At 45.2% G+C, this 20,105-nt stretch overlaps 1 protein-coding gene across 1 annotated transcript in view; it reads left to right on the top strand.

The window, feature by feature from the left end:
• Positions 1-413: 413 nt before the first annotated feature.
• The window catches only part of LOC147610842 (RING/FYVE/PHD zinc finger superfamily protein), a 61,371-nt gene continuing 41,679 nt past the window's right edge, over positions 414-20,105 (top strand). The window contains exon 1 of the mRNA XM_086785462.1: positions 414-702. Within this exon, the coding sequence (XP_086641588.1) occupies positions 528-702 (175 nt within the window). The 5' untranslated portion in view covers positions 414-527. The remainder of the gene's footprint in view (positions 703-20,105) is intronic.

Genomic DNA, 20,105 nt, shown 5'->3' with positions numbered 1-20,105 from the left:
AGAGAGAGAGAGAGAGAGAGAGAGAGAGGTTATGTTGCTACTTGATTCTACATATATGAGTGTAGGACATGTTCCATGAGGTGAAAATACCGATGATGGTAGGTTAAAGTGTCATTTTTGTGACGGCCCTGCCAATGGAAGATCTCACGTACCCCCACATTAACTTGAGTTCACATGGAGATATGGGAAATCAAAGGTCTAATTGTGGAACAGATTTGAAGATGTGTTTTTGGTGTGTTGGTTAAAACTATGTAATATCGAGAAAATGTTCTCCCATATGGGATGTCACTATATTGGGTAACATAGTTTTAATAGTATGAATAGGGTTTTTACAAATTAGTGCAAAAATTAGTGTCACCCCATTGGAGACAGACACAAGGATTGCGTATAAATTGAATCATGGCATATTTGCTATGTATTTCAATAAACTCATCCTTTACTCACCACCAATGACCAGATGCCTTGCGCAAGACTAGAACAACTTTCCTTTGAAAGACCGATCAAAGCGACTTCGAAACAGAACAGCCATGGAAGAGGAGAAGGCATCAAGCGCGACACCACCGGTTGGCTCTGCTTCCGTTTCTGAGCGTCAGCCCTTCCTCTCATCGCCTCCTGCCATCGATCCTCTCGAACGAGGCCACATCGATCTTGAAGCTGGACCCGGCGAGCAGCCCCAGTGCCGGATTTGCCTCGAATCGGACGGTCAGAATTTACCTCGCACCTCCCTCTTAGGGTTTTCCCTGTCAAACTTTGAACTATAACAACGCAAGTAGGTGAATCGGTTGGTCAGAATCTATCTCTTTACGCACAATAAGTAGGTGAATCTGATGGTCAGAAGCTCGTTTCTCTGTGAAAACAGTGAGCTATGACGTTACAGATAGGCGAATCGGACGGTTACAGGCTTGCCACGCTCCCCTTGCAGGGTTTCTATGTCACATAGTGGCTATAGCAACACAAGTAGGGGAATCGGACGGTTAGAGTCTTGCTACGAATTTTTATCACGGTTTTTGTGTCAAACAGTGAGCACAAATAGCATTCCTCTTTGGTAGGGCTTCACTATATCATGAGGTCAAACTCAGTGTGGACATCCATGGTTGAGCTTTGCTGAGGTAAAACCGCAGGTGGATGCCCATGGTGCTCATCTTCTTGGACCGTATAAAGGGGCACATGTATGTGGGAATGCAAGAGCATTGATTCTTTGACATTATATGCAATTAGCTTTATTATGTACTCCTTGGTAATTTCCCTTTCCAAGGCTTCTGTGCATCATGTTTAGCTGATGGCTTTTACATGTTTCAGTAGCTCTTGACCAAACATCATTGGATCAAGAACATAGAGTCTATTTGGCTTTAAAGGTTTCCAAACAATAATAGTTATAGGAGGTAACAAAGTGTTTAACTCAGCTGGATCAATACTCTTGTGTGCCTATTCTCCGGAGCAGCACATGCTTCCTTCTTTTGCATGGATGCATTGACTAGGTGAAGATATCAACAGACCATCTTGAAAAGGGAGGAAAGATGGCCATTGAGACACCCTTTACCAATCAGTACATGATCAAGTTGCTAGCATTTCATCCTTGTATGCTACCCATATTTAGCCCATATTTGTTCCCTTTTTTATGGCCCTTGATTGTGGGCTGGCCACCCCTATTTTTCCCCATTTTGCCCCTTTTTTTTTGGCGTTGGGTCCCTGATGACCAGTCGGCCAGCCCCATGTCCATATATAGGTGGGCTGGCCTCTCCCATTCCACATGTTCATTATTTGTGTTTTGTGGTTAACGTGTTGACACACCTGCCCCCTTTTGTATCCTTCACTTATGAGCCTCCAAGGTCTGTTGCTCGAGATTGTATTCATTGCAGTATATTCAGACTTTTGGCTTCATCTCTCTCTCTCTCTCTCTCTCTCTCTCCCCCTCTCTCTCTCTCAGTTCAGCACATTCTAGTGCTCCCTTTGCTTCTGTATTGTGCACACTTTATCATGGTATCATTGGTCTAGGATTCTGTGTTTTTGCCTCATTCAGCCCTGTTTTTCAGCCTCTCCTTTCAGCGTTTTTCTATGATCTACTACTACTAGTCGGATCTCCTCTTCCTTGCACTTCATCGTTGCAGCAACATGACAACAGCCCGTGTTTTCTTCTCCAGTGGACACACATCACTTGCAAAGGGGGTTTGGTGTGGCTGGTTGTTTAATTAGCATCTTGTTCTTAATCATTCTTAGGGCTGTGGATCAAGACAGCAAGGCTTCCACACCAATGCACTAGCGATGGTCAAGATGATGTCGTAGGTTTTTCGGGATCTCATTAGCAAATGCATCTTCATCTTTTTAGATGATATCCTTATCTTCCTAAGGACTGCAGAGCAGCATGAGCGAGATGTGGCGAAAGTTTTACAACTCTTGCAGGACAATGAGTTGTTTATTAATGCCAAGAAGAGTGAGTTTTGGAGTACTGGAAATACATTACTTGGGATACATCATTAGCTTATTAGGTATTCGTCTCGACCATGAAAAGGTACATGCCCTACTCAGTTGGGATATTTCCAAGACAGCCCAGGAAATCCGCTCATTTGTGGGTCTTTGTCAAGCCTATGGTACGCATACGGACAAGTTTTCCGACCTTGCAACACTTCTCACAGATTTGCTCAAGGGTGTGAAGACTCGGCGCCAAAAAAGTGTCCGTTATGGGCAAGGCTTTAGAGGCATTCTAGGCATTGAAGAAAGTTACCGCTGAGTCACTAGTCTTGAAGTTGGTATCATGGGATGATCCATTCGAGGTGATTACCGATGCTAGTAACCTAGCCATTGGAGCTATTCTATAGCAAGATGGTAGGCCAATGGCTTTATTAAAGCCGCAAGTTGAACACAGCCGAAGATAGTTATTTGATATATGACAAAGAGCTTTTGGGAGTGACGACAGTGCTTTAAACATTGGAAACATTTCGGGAGAGATTTCACAGTTAAGACAGATTACCATGCACTTAAATGGTTGCAAACTAGTGTGACAAGCAATCCGGATGGAGTCAGTTGTTCCAACAGTTATGTCCCTGGGAAGAATAATTCCGTTGCCAATGCTCTAGTCGTAAAGGCACCATTTAAACTTTGCAGGAGACTTGGAAAGCATGAAGGCATGCACGGTATGCAGATTCGGAAGAATTTGGGACTCAGTATCAGTTGGCTCTCAGTTCAGAATCAGGCCACTATAGTATACAGGATGAGAGAAGTTAAGAGTGGTCATTTTATTGGCCCAAAATACGACATGATGTCTACCAACATGTCCAAACATGCCAGATATGTCAAAAAGTGAAAGTTTCACATTTGAAACATGCATGATTACTTCAGTCTTTGTCTATTATAGAGGGACCTTTTCACGACATGAATATGGACTTCGTAGGCTCTCGTTTTGCATCATCTGGATCTAGAAACACACAGTGCATGACTATTGTGGAGAGATTCAGTAAGTTTTGCATGCTCATTCCATGCAAGTAGATAGCCACAACGGAGGACATAGCTCGCTTGTTCATTCAGTTTTGGTACTCCAGTGGTGGTTTGCTACGGACAGTCACATCAGACAAAGATCCGAAGTTCACGTTCTATTTTTAGAGAGCGTTGTTTGACAACTGTGGGACTAAGTTGCAGCTGTTCAATGCATTTCATCCACAAACAGATGGCCTATATAATGAGTTGGTCTTTGACGTTCTCAAATCATACTGCCATGACCAGCAGTCCAAATGGGAACACTATTGTCATGTGTAAGTTTTGTCCATGGACATATCCTGAAGCTAGTCTAGAAGGGGCAGCCAGAAAAAGATGATAACCAGAATTCAGGAGCATGTTGTGCAGATCTGGCAAGTGGTGGACTAGGAGAAATGGACAAGGTTGACCTGACAACTGTGGGACTAAGTTGCAGTTGTTCAATGCATTTCATCCACAAACAGATGGCCTATATAATTAGTTGGTCTTTGACGTTCTCAAATCATACTGCCATGACCAGCAGTCCAGATGGGAACACTATTGTCATGTGCAAGTTTTGTCCATGGACATATCCTGAAGCTAGTCTAGAAGGGGCAGCCAGAAAAAGATGATAACCAGAATTTAGGAGCATGTTGTGCAGATCTGATGTCAAATCTCCATAGGATCTCCTCGTGGATCGCTCCTGGTACAAGACTCGAAACCTGCAAACAAACCAAACAAATATGACGGGGGTGTAGGCCTGACTCACCTCCCAACCTTGACAGCCGTGGGCAAGCCCAGAAGTCTTGGCTGTCCCCACCTAGCCACGAGCTGAGCTAACTAGATGGACGTATCGACTAATCTCAACCTCGTGACGTCCCATACCACCACGAAGCTACCCTTGCGGGCCTCGAGACTACCACCGGCCTTGGCTCATGAAGCAGGTGCACGTCTGCACTAGATCCAGGCTCCTGACCATAGAGCTCTCACAAAGACACGTGAGACTCTATATCACTAATGACTAACCTTGGCCACCCTTTTATAGGCTCTTGGCCGGTCATCGGGTGTCCACACTTGGGTGCCCGCCCGTCCATACTTGGGTGCCCGCTCGTTAGTTTATCCCTAACTCAGCTTGTCAATCAGTCTGCCTAGCTCCAAGCTTCCCCAACCTCGAAGCTAGTCTTGTGTGCGTTTAGCACACGGTAGATACACACTGTGCACATGATATTCTCCCCTTCTTCTAAGAGCTCACTAAAAAGCCAGGGTAATCTCTCTGAAGAGTAGTCAATGTCTCCCATGTAGCGTCCTCCTCAACACGATCCTTCCACTTGATCTTGTATTCCATGATAAGCGTATTACGCAATCTTCTTTCACGAAATCCAAGAATCTTTTCAGGTTCGTGTGGAACAAATGTCATGTCCTCGACATCTATGATTTCTTGAGGAGTAACTAACTGGTCTGTTCCACCCAGTACTTCCTTAAGTCTACTGACATGAAATACAGGATGAACTTTCACATGAGAAGGCAAATCCAATTCATATGCAACTGAACTAATCCGTCGTGTAATACGAAATGGTCCATAGTATCTAGGGGATAATTTCGGAGATCGACCTGTCCGTAAAGTCTCGGAATCTTTCGGAACTCGCAAATACACCATCGTTCCTTCAGAGAACTCTCTGGGTGAACGATGTCTATTAGAATAAAATATGTCTCGGTCTTGAGCACTTCTAATAGATTCCTTCGCAACTTGTAACATTTCTTGCATATCTTGCAAAAAAATTACGTGTTGCATCATGCTGAAGTCTTGAGAATCCCATTGTAACGGGTGATCTAGGTTGAAAACCATACATAAGCATGAGAGGACTAAAACCTGTACTTGTATGCTTAGTATTGCTATATGCAAATTCTAACATAGGAAGATAATCCTCCCATGAACTTTGCCTTTTGGATACATATGCTCGAAGCATATCCTCCAAAATTTGATTCACTCTTTCAGTCTGGCCATCAGATTGAGGATGATCTGAGGAACTCAAATTCAAAGTTGTTTCCAACTTCTCAAAAATAAGTTTCCAAAAATCACTCGTAAACTAGTCCCTATCACTGACTATGTCTTGCGGCGGTAACCCGTACAGTCTAAACAATTGCTTGATAAACTGCCTTGCTAATTGCGTAGCTGTAATGGTGTCACATGCACGCCCGTGCCATGGCTAATCCCTAGCATGAACATCAGTAATCCCTGATTTAGTCAAGCATTTAGCCTCAGTAATCATCAGCATTAGTAGTAGAACTAGGATCATCATTATCATCAGCATGGTCATCAGTATTGATATCATCAGTAGCACAGCATAAGCATCACTATCCGCGGCACTTGGGAGGTCACAAGGACCTGTCACCTGGCTGTTGGCCTTGTGCAGCAGGCGGCCATGGGCTACAGATATGGACCGCCAGTGTGGGCAGCAACAGAAGCTAAGCGCAGCAAAGAAGGCATTATTTTCATCATTTTTCTCCCACGACTTGCTGGCCAATAGCATGTACTCTGGCCGACTGCAGTCCCAACCATATATATAAGCATGTAGACATTTTCAGCATAAAGTCAAGTCATAAATTCAGTAGTTCATCATGACAAGTAGTAGAGCATAAGCAGAAGGGCTAAGGGTCAGCCCATAGGCTGCCCACAAGCCCTAAATCATGTACAAGTCTCAGTAACCTTTTTGTACCATAGTAATACAAGGAAACTTGAACACTAATCTCTCTCTTCTTCTCTCTCCTCTATGTCTTAATCTCAAGTTAATTAGCATCAATGTTCTTAAGTTCGCTTAGGGCTATGGATCAGTACAACAAGGCTTTTGCGCATGCAACATTGGTGTCATAGCATTCAGGCTCAGGCCGCTAAGCTATGTCCCAAGGACGGTACACAGTTCCAGCAGGAAGGATGCAGCAAGGTAGCAGATGGAGTGGTCTGCAACATGCGAAGCCAGAGGATGCAGTCACTGAGAGTAGGTACGTAGACCCAGTACCTCAGTAAGCTCTCAGATCAGTTCCAAAGGCCTAGCAACAGGCATGATCAGTTCCAGGAGGTGACCCAATGCTATGTCAAGGTTAAGGGAAAGCAGGCATGGGGACAATAGTGTACAGATGCGCAATTCTTCATCAAAGACTTGGAAGTGGAGATTAGGAGTGAAGGTGTTCAAACAAAAAATATCCGCCAATTAAATTCAGAAAGCAGTAGTAGTTCAGTAGAAGTCCAGGGAGGAAGGATGACAGGGTCTCCACCCCGTCATCAAGTTTAGCAGAAGGGAATGTCACATGCATGCCCGTGCCATGGCTAATCCCTAGCATGAACATCAGTAATCCCTGATTTAGTCAAGCATTTAGCCTCAGTAATCATCAGCATTAGTAGTAGAACTAGGATCATCATTATCATCAGCATGGTCATCAGTATTGATATCATCAGTAGCACAGCATAAGCATCACTATCCGCGACACTTCGGAGGTCACAAGGACCTGTCACCTGGCTGTTGGCCTTGTGCAGCAGGCGGCCATGGGCTACAGATATGGACAGCCAGTGTGGGCAGCAACAGAAGCTAAGTGCAGCAAAGAAGGAATTATTTTCATCATTTTTCTCCCACGACTTGCTGGCCAATAGCATGTACTCTGGCCGACTGCAGTCCCAACCATATATATAAGCATGTAGACATTTTCAGCATAAAGTCAAGTCATAAATTCAGTAGTTCATCATGACAAGTAGTAGAGCATAAGCAGAAGGGCTAAGGGTCAGCCCATAGGCTGCCCACAAGCCCTAAATCATGTACAAGTCTCAGTAACCTTTTTGTACCATAGTAATACAAGGAAACTTGAACACTAATCTCTCTCTTCTTCTCTCTCCTCTATGTCTTAATCTCAAGTTAATCAGCATCAATGTTCTTAAGTATGCTTAGGGCTATGGATTAGTACAACAAATGCTATGTCAAGGTTAAGGGAAAGCAGGCATGGGGACAACAGTGAACAGATGCGCAGTTCTTCATCAAAGACTTGGAAGTGGAGATTAGGAGTGAAGGTGTTAAATATCCGCCAATTAAATTCAGAAAGCAGTAGTAGTTCAGTAGAAGTCCAGGGAGGAAGGATGACAGGGTCTCCACCCTGTCGTCAAGTTTAGCAGAAGGGAATGTTACATGCATGCCCGTGCCATGGCTAATCCCTAGCATGAACATCAGTAATCCCTGATTTAGTCAAGCATTTAGCCTCAGTAATCATCAGCATTAGTAGTAGAACTAGGATCATCATTATCATCAGCATGGTCATCAGTAATGATATCATCAGTAGCACAGCATAAGCATCACTATCCGCGACACTTGGGAGGTCACAAGGACCTGTCACCTGGCTGTTGGCCTTGTGCAGCAGGCGGCCATGGGCTACAGATATGGACCGCCGGTGTGGGCAGCAACAGAAGCTAAGCGCAGCAAAGAAGGCATTATTTTCATCATTTTTCTCCCACGACTTGCTGGCCAATAGCATGTACTCTGGCCGACTGCAGTCCCAACCATATATATAAGCATGTAGACATTTTCAGCATAAAGTCCAGTTATAAATTCAGTAGTTCATCATGACAAGTAGTAGAGCATAAGCAGAAGGGCTAAGGGTCAGCCCATAGGCTGCCCACAAGCCCTAAATCATGTACAAGTCTCAGTAACCTTTTTGTACAATAGTAATACAAGAAAACTTGAACACTAATCTCTCTCTTCTTCTCTCTCCTCTATGTCTTAATCTCAAGTTAATTAGCATCAATGTTCTTAAGTATGCTTGGGCTATGGATCAGTACAACAAGGCTTTCGTGCATGCAACAAATGGTCTTTCGGGTTGGTTAAAATCTAGCCATTTTTGTCAAGCGATTTACCACAACCCAAATAGAATCGTGGCCTTGATGTGTTCTTGGCAATCCGGTAATAAAATCCATGGAAATACTTTCCCATTTATTACCTGGGATTTGCAAAGGATACAACAATCCAGCCTGTCTAAAGCGTTCAGCTTTATTTGCTTGACAAACTTGACACTTGAGAACATAATCTTCTATTCAGCTCATCGAGCTTTCCTTCCTCTCAAATCATCCGCATCACACACATACTTGATTGACTGATGTGATCAGTCAATACCACAAATTTGGAGCCATATAAATAATGTCTCCAAACCTTGAGAGCGTGAATCATAGCATAAAGCTTCTTCCCAAGGGTTGGCCAACGAGATTGAGTGTCGTCTAGCTTTTTACTTTCAAAAGCAACAGGTCTACCATCTTGAAACAGAGCAGCCCCGATGGCATAGTCACTGGCATTAGTTTCAAGAACATAAGGCTGACTAGGATCGGGTAATGCTAAGAGAGGTGCTTCCTTGAAAGTCTGAAGGCCATATCCAGATCGTTATTCCAAGTGATAGGTTGATTTGACTTACGTCCACGACCTTTCAACAAGTCGGTCATCGGTAGTGTGAGCTGAGAGTACTCTTGCACAGATTTCCGAAGAAAAACAACAAAACTGAGAAAAGAACGAAGTTGTTTCATTGTTCGCGGTATAGGCCAGGCTTGAATCTTCTGAACTCGGTCATAGTCAATGCTCAATCCATTAAATTTTGTTTGTTTTTGGTGATTCTCTTCTTTCTTTTAAAATTATTCGTAAGTTTAGATTCATCTGGCCTTATGACGGTATATCTACTGTCATGGCCCTGTGAAAATGGAACAGTACAAGTGTGGGCATGGTGGTTGCAGAGTCAGAATATTTTATGATTCACATGGGGAGTGCCCAGACAGAGTTTAAGATGTGTGGACATCCCTAGGTGTGAAGGGGGGAACTAGAAACATTAAACTTTAATGTTTATTAAAGTTTGCCCCTAGGCCTTAGTGGCCCTAGGGAACTTATTAAAGTTTGGGGCCCTAGGGATTATTTTTGGGAAGAGGGCCACTTTTGGAGAGTTTCTCTCTCTTCTCTCTCTCTCTCTCTTCCCTTTTGGGGAGTCGTGGAGCAAAAGTGGGATTTCATGCGTGGAAAAGCTGTGGAAGGAAGAGGCGACTGCTGGAGATTGCTTGCTGCTGTTTTCACTGTGCAAACCAGCCGTACAGCCCTGTACGGACAGGCTGCAGGCTTCTTCTTGGTCCACGCTTCACACAAGACTTGCTGCTGATTCTTTTCTCTGCTGGATTCTCTGCGCACAGGCACTGTGCAGGCTGTACCAGCAAGTACACAGCCAGTACAGTACTGTACGGCTGCCGTACAGTGTACGGACAGCCAGGTACAGCAAGTACAGCTGCTGCAGGCGGCGTAAACAGGTGCTGGACAGAACTGTGTACTCAGATTCAGGCAGGTACAAGAGTGGACAGCAGGCTGATTGTGCAAGTACAACTCCTGGCACGTATCCCGAGGTGGTAGAGACGGGTACAGTGCTGATTTCCAGATCTGTATTTTCAAGGACAGCATAAGAGTGAACACCAGGAGGAGGATACAGGCAAGTACAAACACATGTGTGAAGCAGGGTTGTGGATACAAGTGCCTGCAAGTACAGATTGGTGCTGTTGCTTCCTCCAGTACTGTTTCACGAGCTGAACTTGGTAAGCCTTGTTTCTGTTCATCTCTCTCTCTTTCTACTGCTTGATGTCTGTTGCAGATACGAGTTATCTGGCCCCTTGTGAGAGGAGGGGTATGGCAGATTGACAAGGGTTGAGACAGAGTTTGGACAGCACATGTATGTTTGAGCTGAGATGATGTATCATGCACTTGAGTTATGCCAGATGTATGCCCATGGCTGGCTTGCTTAGTGATCTTGGCTGATCAGAGGGAGGCACAGTGTGTTATTTGGAGACACAGATCTGTGTGCATAGATCCTCTGTGCTAAGAAGGATTTGTGGGCCGTCAGATTGGATATACAGGTGTAAACTCTTGGCTGATCTTTGTGTTGTACTCAGCCATTCATTTTATTATAATTGAATAAAGAAATACCGCAAGGGGCGCCAAGCTTTGGGGCCAACAGGTGTCGCTGTGTTTTCAGATTTGGGCACTCTAGCTCCAATCTGTTTTGTTTTATCTTCTAGACTACAAGTGGACGGGTGATTGCTAATCTACCGCACTCTGGTTTTCTATCAGAGGCCGGTTTCAAGGTTCCGTTGCCGGGACCAATCATCAACTTTCTGAAGGGGGTGAGCTCGTGGTTGCTTTGAAGAAAGCCATCGCTGAAAATTCAGCAATCATGTCTGATACAGAGGATGAGTACTTCTATCATGAAGAAGAAGAGCAAGAGACTTCTCCTGAGAGAGATGTATCGGAGGATATTTTTGCAGGAGAACAGGCTGCAGATGTGGAGCCTTATGAGGATGTAACACAGCCAGAAGATGTGCATGGTAAAGAGGATGATGATGCTCGGTTCAAAGATCGCTTGGCTAGTGTTATGGATACTTTTATGCAGCTCACATAGAGCGAGAGATTTGCTGAATTTATGAGATCTCGCACAGAGCCCCGCACAGAGCCCCAGAAAAAGAAGAAGAAGGTTCGTTCGAAGAATCTTCCTCAGGGTCATAGTGGAGCCATCCCACAGGAACCATCTTTTGGCCAGTTTCCGAATATGCAGCATGCTTATGGTGCAAACTATCAGAGTTCCTTCTATGGACAGCCACCTATTCCTCAGCAGAATATGCATCCAGGTTATTTTGGTGGTGGCTCGGTGTTTCAATCCATGACTGGGGGTTACCCTCAGGGAGGCATGGGTATGTATGGGCCTTTTGGAGCCAATTTTTAGCGTGGCATGCAAGGGAATATGTATGGTGGTATGCAGTCCGGTATGGCTGGAAATATGTTTGCAGGCATGCAACCTGGGATGCAAGGCAATATGTTTGGTGGCATGCAGCCAGGTATGCATAATGGAATGTATGGAAACATGGCTGGAATGTATGGTATGCCTGGCATGGGAATGGGAAATGTTGACCCAATGATGGGTATGAATGTTGGGGGCAGCAATCTTACGAAACCACTTCCATATGATAATCTAACGCCTATGGGAAAGGCGAAGGATTACAAGGAAGGGGGAGCTGCAGTGAAGTTTGACACTTTCAGTGGAGCCAAGGATAAATTGAAGGCACTTACTTTTTACAGCAGTTTGATGCTGCTTTTTCTGGTGGGAATTACACAGAGTCCTCTAAGGTGAGGAAAGCTGCCACTTTTCTCAAGGGCAATGCTTTGCAGTGGTGGTCTACTCTTCTTTTGCAGGGCATAGCACCCACTACATGGGTCCAATTTAAACAGGTTTTCTCTTTCGTATGGCTCACATCTACATTTGAGGTGGATGTTATGACCGCATGGCACAAATTGGATGCTTCAAAGTGTGATAGTTTGGAGGATTATAACAAGAAGTTTTGGGAAGCTTTACTCCCAGTGACTTCTTATCGTGCCGTGCCATTATCTGAGCAGGTTGAGAAATATTGTTGTGGGCTGCCCAAGGAGGTACGAGATTATTGTATAAAGACAAGAGTAACGAACATGTCACAGATGATTGAAAATGCTATGACAGCTAATGCGTTACTCACAGGTGGTTCATCTGGGTTTAAAGGCAGTAAGAAATTGAGCAAGAAAGCTGAAAAATTTGGGCATGCTTCTTGTGATGCTAAAGGGTCTACAGAGACAAGTTGCCAATGCCCAAAAGGACTTCTGAGGAAAGACAGGCTTTGAGAGATGCTCAAAAGTGTTTTTACTGTACTGAAGAGGGGCATATGTCATTCAATTGTTCCAAAAGAACGTCCAAAAAGGACCCTGACAATAAAGGAGAGCCCAAGCCAAAGAAACCAAAGCCTTCTGCAGGCTTAGTTCCTGATCTTGTGGGGGAGCAGCTAGATGGTGAAGCTACAGAGTTGTGCAAGGCATGGGGCAAAGTGAGAGATCAGAATGCTTTGATCTTCTTTGACACAGGTGCTAGAGCCAACTTCATTTCACCAGATTTGGCTGGCCGATTGCGGATTCGCGTAGAGGAGATGGGGCCGTTACACGAGGCAAATATGGCTTGTCCAAGGTATGCAGAACCCGTTACTTCTATCATTGGGAAGCTTCGGCTTCATTTGCAGGGTTATGTGGACAGCGAAGAGTTCTTCATCATGCCTTTGGATGGCTGTGATGTTTTGTTGGGGATGCCATGGTGCCACAGGGTACATGCGGTGGTGGATACTTACAATAGGACAATTACTCTGACTCATAGAGGGAAAGAGCATGTATTGGATGTAAAACTCAAAGGGGAATCTGTTCCTATTGTATCCGCTTCGGCGATTTCATTAGTAATGAAAAAGCATCTTTCCGCGTATTTGATTTATGTAAAGGATGCACAGGATGATGAGTCTAAGTCTAATTTGTCAATGTTAGATAAGGACAGGGCTGATTTCTTAAATGGGTTTCAAGACTGTTTTTCCGAGTCATTGCCAGGAGAATTACCTCCTGAGAGGCCAGAAGATCATGCCATAGATCTGATTCCTGGTAGTACTCCACCGAATAGACCGCCGTACCGTGTTAGTGCAGCCCAACAGGAAGAGATTATGAGTCAGGTGCAGGAGCTTCTAAATAAGGGGTTGATACAGCCTAGCTCATCACCCTTTTGCTCACCTGTGCTCTTAGTGCAGAAGAAGGATGGTTCTTGGCGCATGTGTATTGACTACAGGGCGCTGAACAAGAATACCATCAAGAATCGATTGCCCATACCGAGGATCGATGACATCTTGGACCGCTTACAGGGCTCCACAGTTTTTAGTCGTATTGACTTGAAAAGCGGGTATCATCAGATACGCATTAGACCCGAGGATGTGCATAAGACAGCATTCTGAACCACGTTTGGGTTGTATGAGTTCTTGGTTATGCCCTTTGGTTTGACAAATGCGCCTGCCACATTTAACAGAATGATGGACAGGATTTTCAGGCCTCATAGAGAGTTTGTGGGCACATTCTTTGATGATATGATTGTGCATTCACGAACTGAGGAAGAGCATAGAAGGCATTTGGCCATTGTGTTTGCAGAACTCAGAAACCATAGATTGGTGGTTAATGGCAAGAAGAGTGAGTTCTTTTTGCAAGAGATACATTTCTTGGGGCATATTGTGTCTGGTCATGGAGTCCGTATGGATCCAGCAAAGGTGGAAGCAATACTTAATTGGCCAGCTTTGAGGACCGTGCATGATGTACGCAGTTTTCTAGGATTGTGTTCCTATTACAGGCGGTACATACGGCACTTTGCTGAAATTGCTTCGCCTCTTCATGCTTTGACGAAGAAAGCAACTCCGTTTAGATGGGCTGATCGGGAAATTACAGCATTCAAAAAGCTCAAAGAAAAGCTTACTTCGGACCCAGTATTGGTGTTACCGGACCTCCGAAAGGCTTTTGTTGTCCAGTGTGATGCATGTGGAAGTAGCATTGGTGCAGTTCTCATGCAAGAGGGACATGTGATAGCCTATGAGAGTAGAGTTTTGCAAGATGCTGAGAAGCATTTACAGGTGTATGAGAAAGAGATGTTGGCTGTAATTCACGCTCTTTCTACATGGAAACACTACTTGCTTGGGGCTGATTTCACTGTGCAGACAGATCATCAGACCTTGCGATATTTCCTGACGCAGACTAAGCTTTCAGAGAAGCATATGCGTTGGGCAAACTTTTTGTCAATGTTTCACTTCCAGATTGTACATGTGGAAGGCAAAAAGAATGTAGTGGCAGATGCTTTGTCACGCAAGCCACAGGTCTCTGCAGTTTCACTTGCTTATCATCATGAGCTTGATGAAATGAAAGAGCAGTATGCCCATGATGAGGATTTTGAAAGGTTGTATGATCAGATGTCTGAGGGTCAGCGGCATGAGCATTATACTCTCAGAGATGGGTTTTTATTGATGCATGGCAGACTGTGTGTTACCAGGCCATTGCGACTCAAGGTTATGATTGAAAGTCATGCTCCACCGTATGCAGGTCATAGAGGTATTGACGCCACGGTAAAAGCAGTGGAGACTTTCTTTTATTGGCCAACCTTGAGAAGAGATGTTGATGCCTTTGTGAGGCAATGTATCGTATGTCAGAAGGTAAAGTTTGACTGTCAGAAGACGCCAGGGTTATTACAGCCTTTACCTATTCCGGATAGACCTTGGGAGAGCATTGCCATGGATTTTGTATTTGATCTTCCACGGACACAAACGGGAAATGATGGCATCTGGACTATCATATGCAGGTTCAGTAAGCAGGCTCATTTCATTCCCGTGCGGAAGACAATTAAAGTGGATCATATGGTGAAGTTGTTCATGGCGAACATCTTCAAGTATCATGGCTTGCCTACGTCTATCATTAGTGACCGTGATCCACGGATGACGAGTTTGTTTTGGAGAGGGTTGTTTGACAACATGGGTACAACTCTCAAGTTTTCATCGTCATTTCATCCACAGACAGATGGTCAGTCAGAAGAGGCTAACTCTACAGTATTGGATCTTCTCAAGTGTTATGTGTCAGAGCACAAGCAACAATGGGAAAAGTATCTTCCTTTAGTGGAGTTTGCATATAACAACACTGTACATAGCTCGACAGGCAAGGCACCTTTTGAGATTGTAGAAGGAGGGAAGAAGGTTCCACCCATTTTGCATACAAAGGATAAGATCTTTGAGGCTGATCAGTATGTGGAGAGCTTGGATGAAGCTTATCGGAGAGTTAAGTTGGCCCTCCAGAAAACTCAGCAGAAGCAAAAGAAAGCCGCAGACCGTCACAGACGTGATTTACAGTTTGCATTGGGTGATTGGGTTCTTTTGCGTTTTGAAAAGGCTAGACTCAAGAAGATGAAGGGTAAAGAGCACTTATTCCCTAAGTTGAGCATGCGTTATTATGGGCCTTTTCAGGTTTTGGAAAAGATTGGTGAGGTAACCTATTGTTTGAAGTTACCAGATCACTGGAGGATTCACAATGCTTTTCACGTGAGTCTTCTTAGACCTTTCCGTGGGGATGTGCCTGAGGATGCATCAGATGAGGCTCAGCCGGAAGTTGAGAAACTTGATGAGGTTCTGATTCCAGAGCAGATACTGGCACATAAAGAAAGGAAGGTACGAGGTAAAGTTTTCCGTCGCTCTCTTGTGAAGTTCAAGAACTATTCACCGATGGATGCGAAGTGGATGGAGGAAGGTGACTTAACAGATTCACCTCAGGTTTTGCAGCTTTATCTCGATGCCTTTGAGTTAGAGCCGACTCTTATTGTGGCTCATTCAGGTTCAGCAGAGCATGGGTCTGGAGCATTACCTGATGCTCAAGAGGGGGGTAGCACCTCCACTCCCTTGATACAGACAGGCTCAGATGACATCTAGAGGTCGCTTGGTGCAGATTTTATCTCATCCGAAGGTACTGAGGCTGACAGTACATCTGTTTATGGGACTTCTATGATATATGTGTACTAGTCACATGAGATTTTTGTGGATATGTATGGTTCACAGTGGTATACAACTTGGACTATTATTATGCCATTGGTTTGCAGTGAATGATGATACATGTGTATGGCTTAGAGAGATTGGGACGCTGATCTTGCCATATTGTATATTTCACTTTGGATATTTTGATGCATCACCAGAATGCAATCGAGGACGCTTGCCATTTTTCAAGAGGGGGGTATGTCATGGCCCTGTGAAAATGGAACAGTACAAGTGTGGGCATGGTGGTTGCAGAGTCAGAATATTTTATGATTCACATGGGGAGTGCCCGGACAGAGTTTAAGATGTGTGGACATCCCTAGGTGTGAAGGGGGGAACTAGAAACATTAAACTTTAATGTTTATTAAAGTTTGCCCCTAGGCCTTAGTGGCCCTAGGGAACTTATTAAAGTTTGGGGCCCTAGGGATTATTTTTGGGAAGAGGGCCACTTTTGGAGAGTTTCTCTCTCTTCTCTCTCTCTCTCTTCCCTTTTGGGGAGTCGTGGAGCAAAAGTGGGATTTCATGCGTGGAAAAGCTGTGGAAGGAAGAGGCGACTGCTGGAGATTGCTTGCTGCTGTTTTCACTGTGCAAACCAGCCGTACAGCTTTGTACGGACAGGCTGCAGGCTTCTTCTTGGTCCACGCTTCACACAGGACTTGCTGCTGATTCTTTTCTCTGCTGGATTCTCTGCGCACAGGCACTGTGCAGGCTGTACCAGCAAGTACACAGCCAGTACAGTACTGTACGGCTGCCGTACAGTGTACGGACAGCCAGGTACAGCAAGTACAGCTGCTGCAGGCGGCGTAAACAGGTGCTGGACAGAACTGTGTACTCAGATTCAGGCAGGTACAAGAGTGGACAGCAGGCTGATTGTGCAAGTACAACTCCTGGCACGTATCCCGAGGTGGTACAGACGGGTACAGTGCTGATTTCCAGATCTGTATTTTCAAGGACAGCATAAGAGTGAACACCAGGAGGAGGATACAGGCAAGTACAAACACGTGTGAAGCAGGGTTGTGGATACAAGTGCCTGCAAGTACAGATTGGTGCTGTTGCTTCCTCCAGTACTGTTTCACGAGCTGAACTTGGTAAGCCTTGTTTCTGTTCATCTATCTCTCTTTCTACTGCTTGATGTCTGTTGCAGATATGAGTTATCTGGCCCCTTGTGAGAGGAGGGGTATGGCAGATTGACAAGGGTTGAGACAGAGTTTGGACAGCACATGTATGTTTGAGCTGAGATGATGTATCATGCACTTGAGTTATGCCAGATGTATGCCCATGGCTGGCCTGCTTAGTGATCTTGGCTGATCAGAGGGAGGCACAGTGTGTTATTTGGAGACACAGATCTGTGTGCATAGATCCCCTGTGCTAAGAAGGATTTGTGGGCCGTCAGATTGGATATACAGGTGTAAACTCTTGGCTGATCTTTGTGTTGTACTCAGCCATTCATTTTATTATAATTGAATAAAGAAATACCGCAAGGGGCGCCAAGCTTTGGGGCCAACAGGTGTCGCTGTGTTTTCAGATTTGGGCACTCTAGCTCCAATCTGTTTTGTTTTATCTTCTAGACTACAAGTGGACGGGTGATTGCTAATCTACCGCACTGTGGTTTTCTATCAGAGGCCGGTTTCATCTACTCCTTTTTGCTTGAGTTGTGCTGTGAGAGAGGAATGAAATGATATATTAACGTCTCTAAGAGGCCATAATGGCCCATGAGACCAAAACTAAGAGTACATCTGAAGTTGGTGTCTCATCAGAGAGAATAACTAAACGAGACTAAAAAGTACAATAAACTGATTGTCCTATAGTTATAAGAACAGAACTGTAAGACTCCGAGATGATACTGAGTAGAAAATATTGGAAAATACTGAAAAATGTATATTAGGTAGATCCATGTATGTTGATCAGTTGAAGTGTTGCCCTCTCCTTAGATCAAGTATCTCCGCCATGGGGCTGTCTAGAATGGAGAGGTCGTAGAAGCGAGGTAGGCGCCTCCGATGCCGAGCAATAATGGCTCTGATCTGGCGATGGTGAGGATGCCGTGGTCGGGATCTTGGTGGGCGTGGCCGACGAGCACGACATAAGATAACTGCTCTATCAGCGGTGACTCCCTGGGAGCGTGGTCGGTGCCAATGGAGGAGGTATCAGGAGGTGTGTGGGTTGGGTCCTCCTGTCTGCCCAGAGGGTCTCTCTGTGTCTCCTAAGCTCAAGTAGAAATAGTCCCAGGCATCTCTGATCCTCAAACTCCATGACCCTGCGTAATGGCCCAAAACCCTCTTGGAAGAGGTAGTGATATCTCCCTCGGATCTCATAATAGACTGTACATCGGCAAATGTAGTGTTCCTCTGTTTCTACCTCCTAGTAGCATAGCTGACAAATGCGGTCATCCAAGATCTGATGCACATATCGCCCCGTCTCAATCCGCAGCTGGTGTGATGAGGTCCGGATCCATCCAATGGCACAACGTATCCCATGTGATAGGTGTACATCCATGTACGCTGGGCGGGTGATAAAATCATTTGGTGAGAGGTGTAGAAAATGGCTCTTGTAATGAGCCATTTTCGTGCCTAAGGGCTCGAGGGGGCTAGTCCATGTCCTCTCTGTGTCCACTCTGATGATATCCATCCTGATCACGCGGTTTTGCTCTAAGCGAGTGAGATCCAAAAATGGACAATCTAGACTGTACTGAAAGGGTTGTAGTGCCTCTATCCGCAAACCATGTAGGTCAAACCATGATCTCATCTGATCATACCAGCAATGAGTATCTCCATCCTCTGCCAACTGTATGGATGAGGTCAATCCCGATTGGGAGTACCTTTGCTGAGGGAGCTCCCATAACCGCTGTAAAAAGGTAACTGCCTGGAATAGGGCCTCGGTTACTATTGGTGGGGCACCCAGCTCAGCCCGAACAATTTCATGTGGTACTGATGATTTGCTCCGAATCATGCGGGCAATCATCATAATCAATGGTCTCTCCATTTGCCTCTATCCCTCATCTGTCCCTCTCTGAGATCTGTGAGGTATATTGGGCCCCCAAATTGGAGCTCCGTACAGGAGGGTCGGTGTGACAAGCGTATCGAATAGCCACAATTTGGTGCGTGGCTCCTGAAACTGTATGTGTGCATACTGTCTCTCAAGTGCCCCCAAGGTTGCATGCCCTCGAGCTTATCTAGTTGCTGCTGCCTCCTTCAGGGAGAAACGTGGTCCTATGAAAGTAACTCCCAAGTAGACATATGACCTGACGTACTCTACCGGCTCCCCTTGGAAAGTGAACTGAGGCTCTGATCTTGTCACCCATGCCTTTGGTGGTAAACACCATAATCTTGGTTTTCCCAAGGTTCACTGTCAGATCTCTATCCGCACAGAAAGCCTGTAATGCATCCAGGTGTCTCTGTAATCCCTCTGGAGAGTCTGAGATTAGAACAATATTATCAACATATAACAAGATGGGTATCAACACGCCTGCCAAGCATGCCCCTGGGCCTCCCAATGTGTCTACATAATCAGAGACGGCATCAATGTACAGTCCAAAGAGGGTGGGCGATAGGGGGCATCCTTGCTTCACCCCTATCGTGTTGGTCACCCTATCAGATAGTCCGCCTGGAGCTCGGACTCTGCCTGTCACAGACTCATACAAAGCATATATCCCCCAATGCATATCCTCGGGTACCTCAACGTCATGCAATCTGTGCATAAGCCTGGCAAGCGGTATGGTATTGAAGGCTTTGCGGAAGTCCACAAAGCAGCAATATATCCTTCTCTTCTGTGCCCTGCCCTCTTCAATAAGTGCCCGAAGTGTCAGTATGTGATCCAAGGTAGTAAATCCTCTCCTGAAGCCAGCCTGTCCATGTGCTCGATGACCATGCCTCTGCCCATCGGCTCAGCTCCGACTCCAATATAGAGCCATATAGTTTGGCCTAGTAATGACCAATCATGATTGTCCTGTAGTTGCCTGGTACCATGGGGTCCCCACTCTTAAAGAGTAGTACAATGATATGCTCTGTCCAGCTTGTCGGGAAACCCTCACAAATGGCATGATTAAACACATGTACGATGAGCGGAACCAAAGTGTCTCGTGCATATGAGAAGTGCTCTCCAACTAGCCCATCATGATCCTGTGCCTTTCCATTCTGTAACCTGTCTATCGCATCTAGCACCATCCGCATAGTAAAAAAGGTGCTGCTAGCCGGTCTAGCTCCCAGTGGAGGGGGGGTGGGGGGTTGTCCTG

The sequence above is a fragment of the Cibotium barometz genome, chromosome 48 (genome assembly GCF_041138505.1).
Source record: "Cibotium barometz isolate CiBa-2024 chromosome 48, ASM4113850v1, whole genome shotgun sequence".
Classification (NCBI taxonomy): domain Eukaryota; kingdom Viridiplantae; phylum Streptophyta; class Polypodiopsida; order Cyatheales; family Cibotiaceae; genus Cibotium; species Cibotium barometz.
Note: the sequence above shows the minus strand (reverse complement) of the source record. Positions and strands in the feature narration are given on the sequence as shown.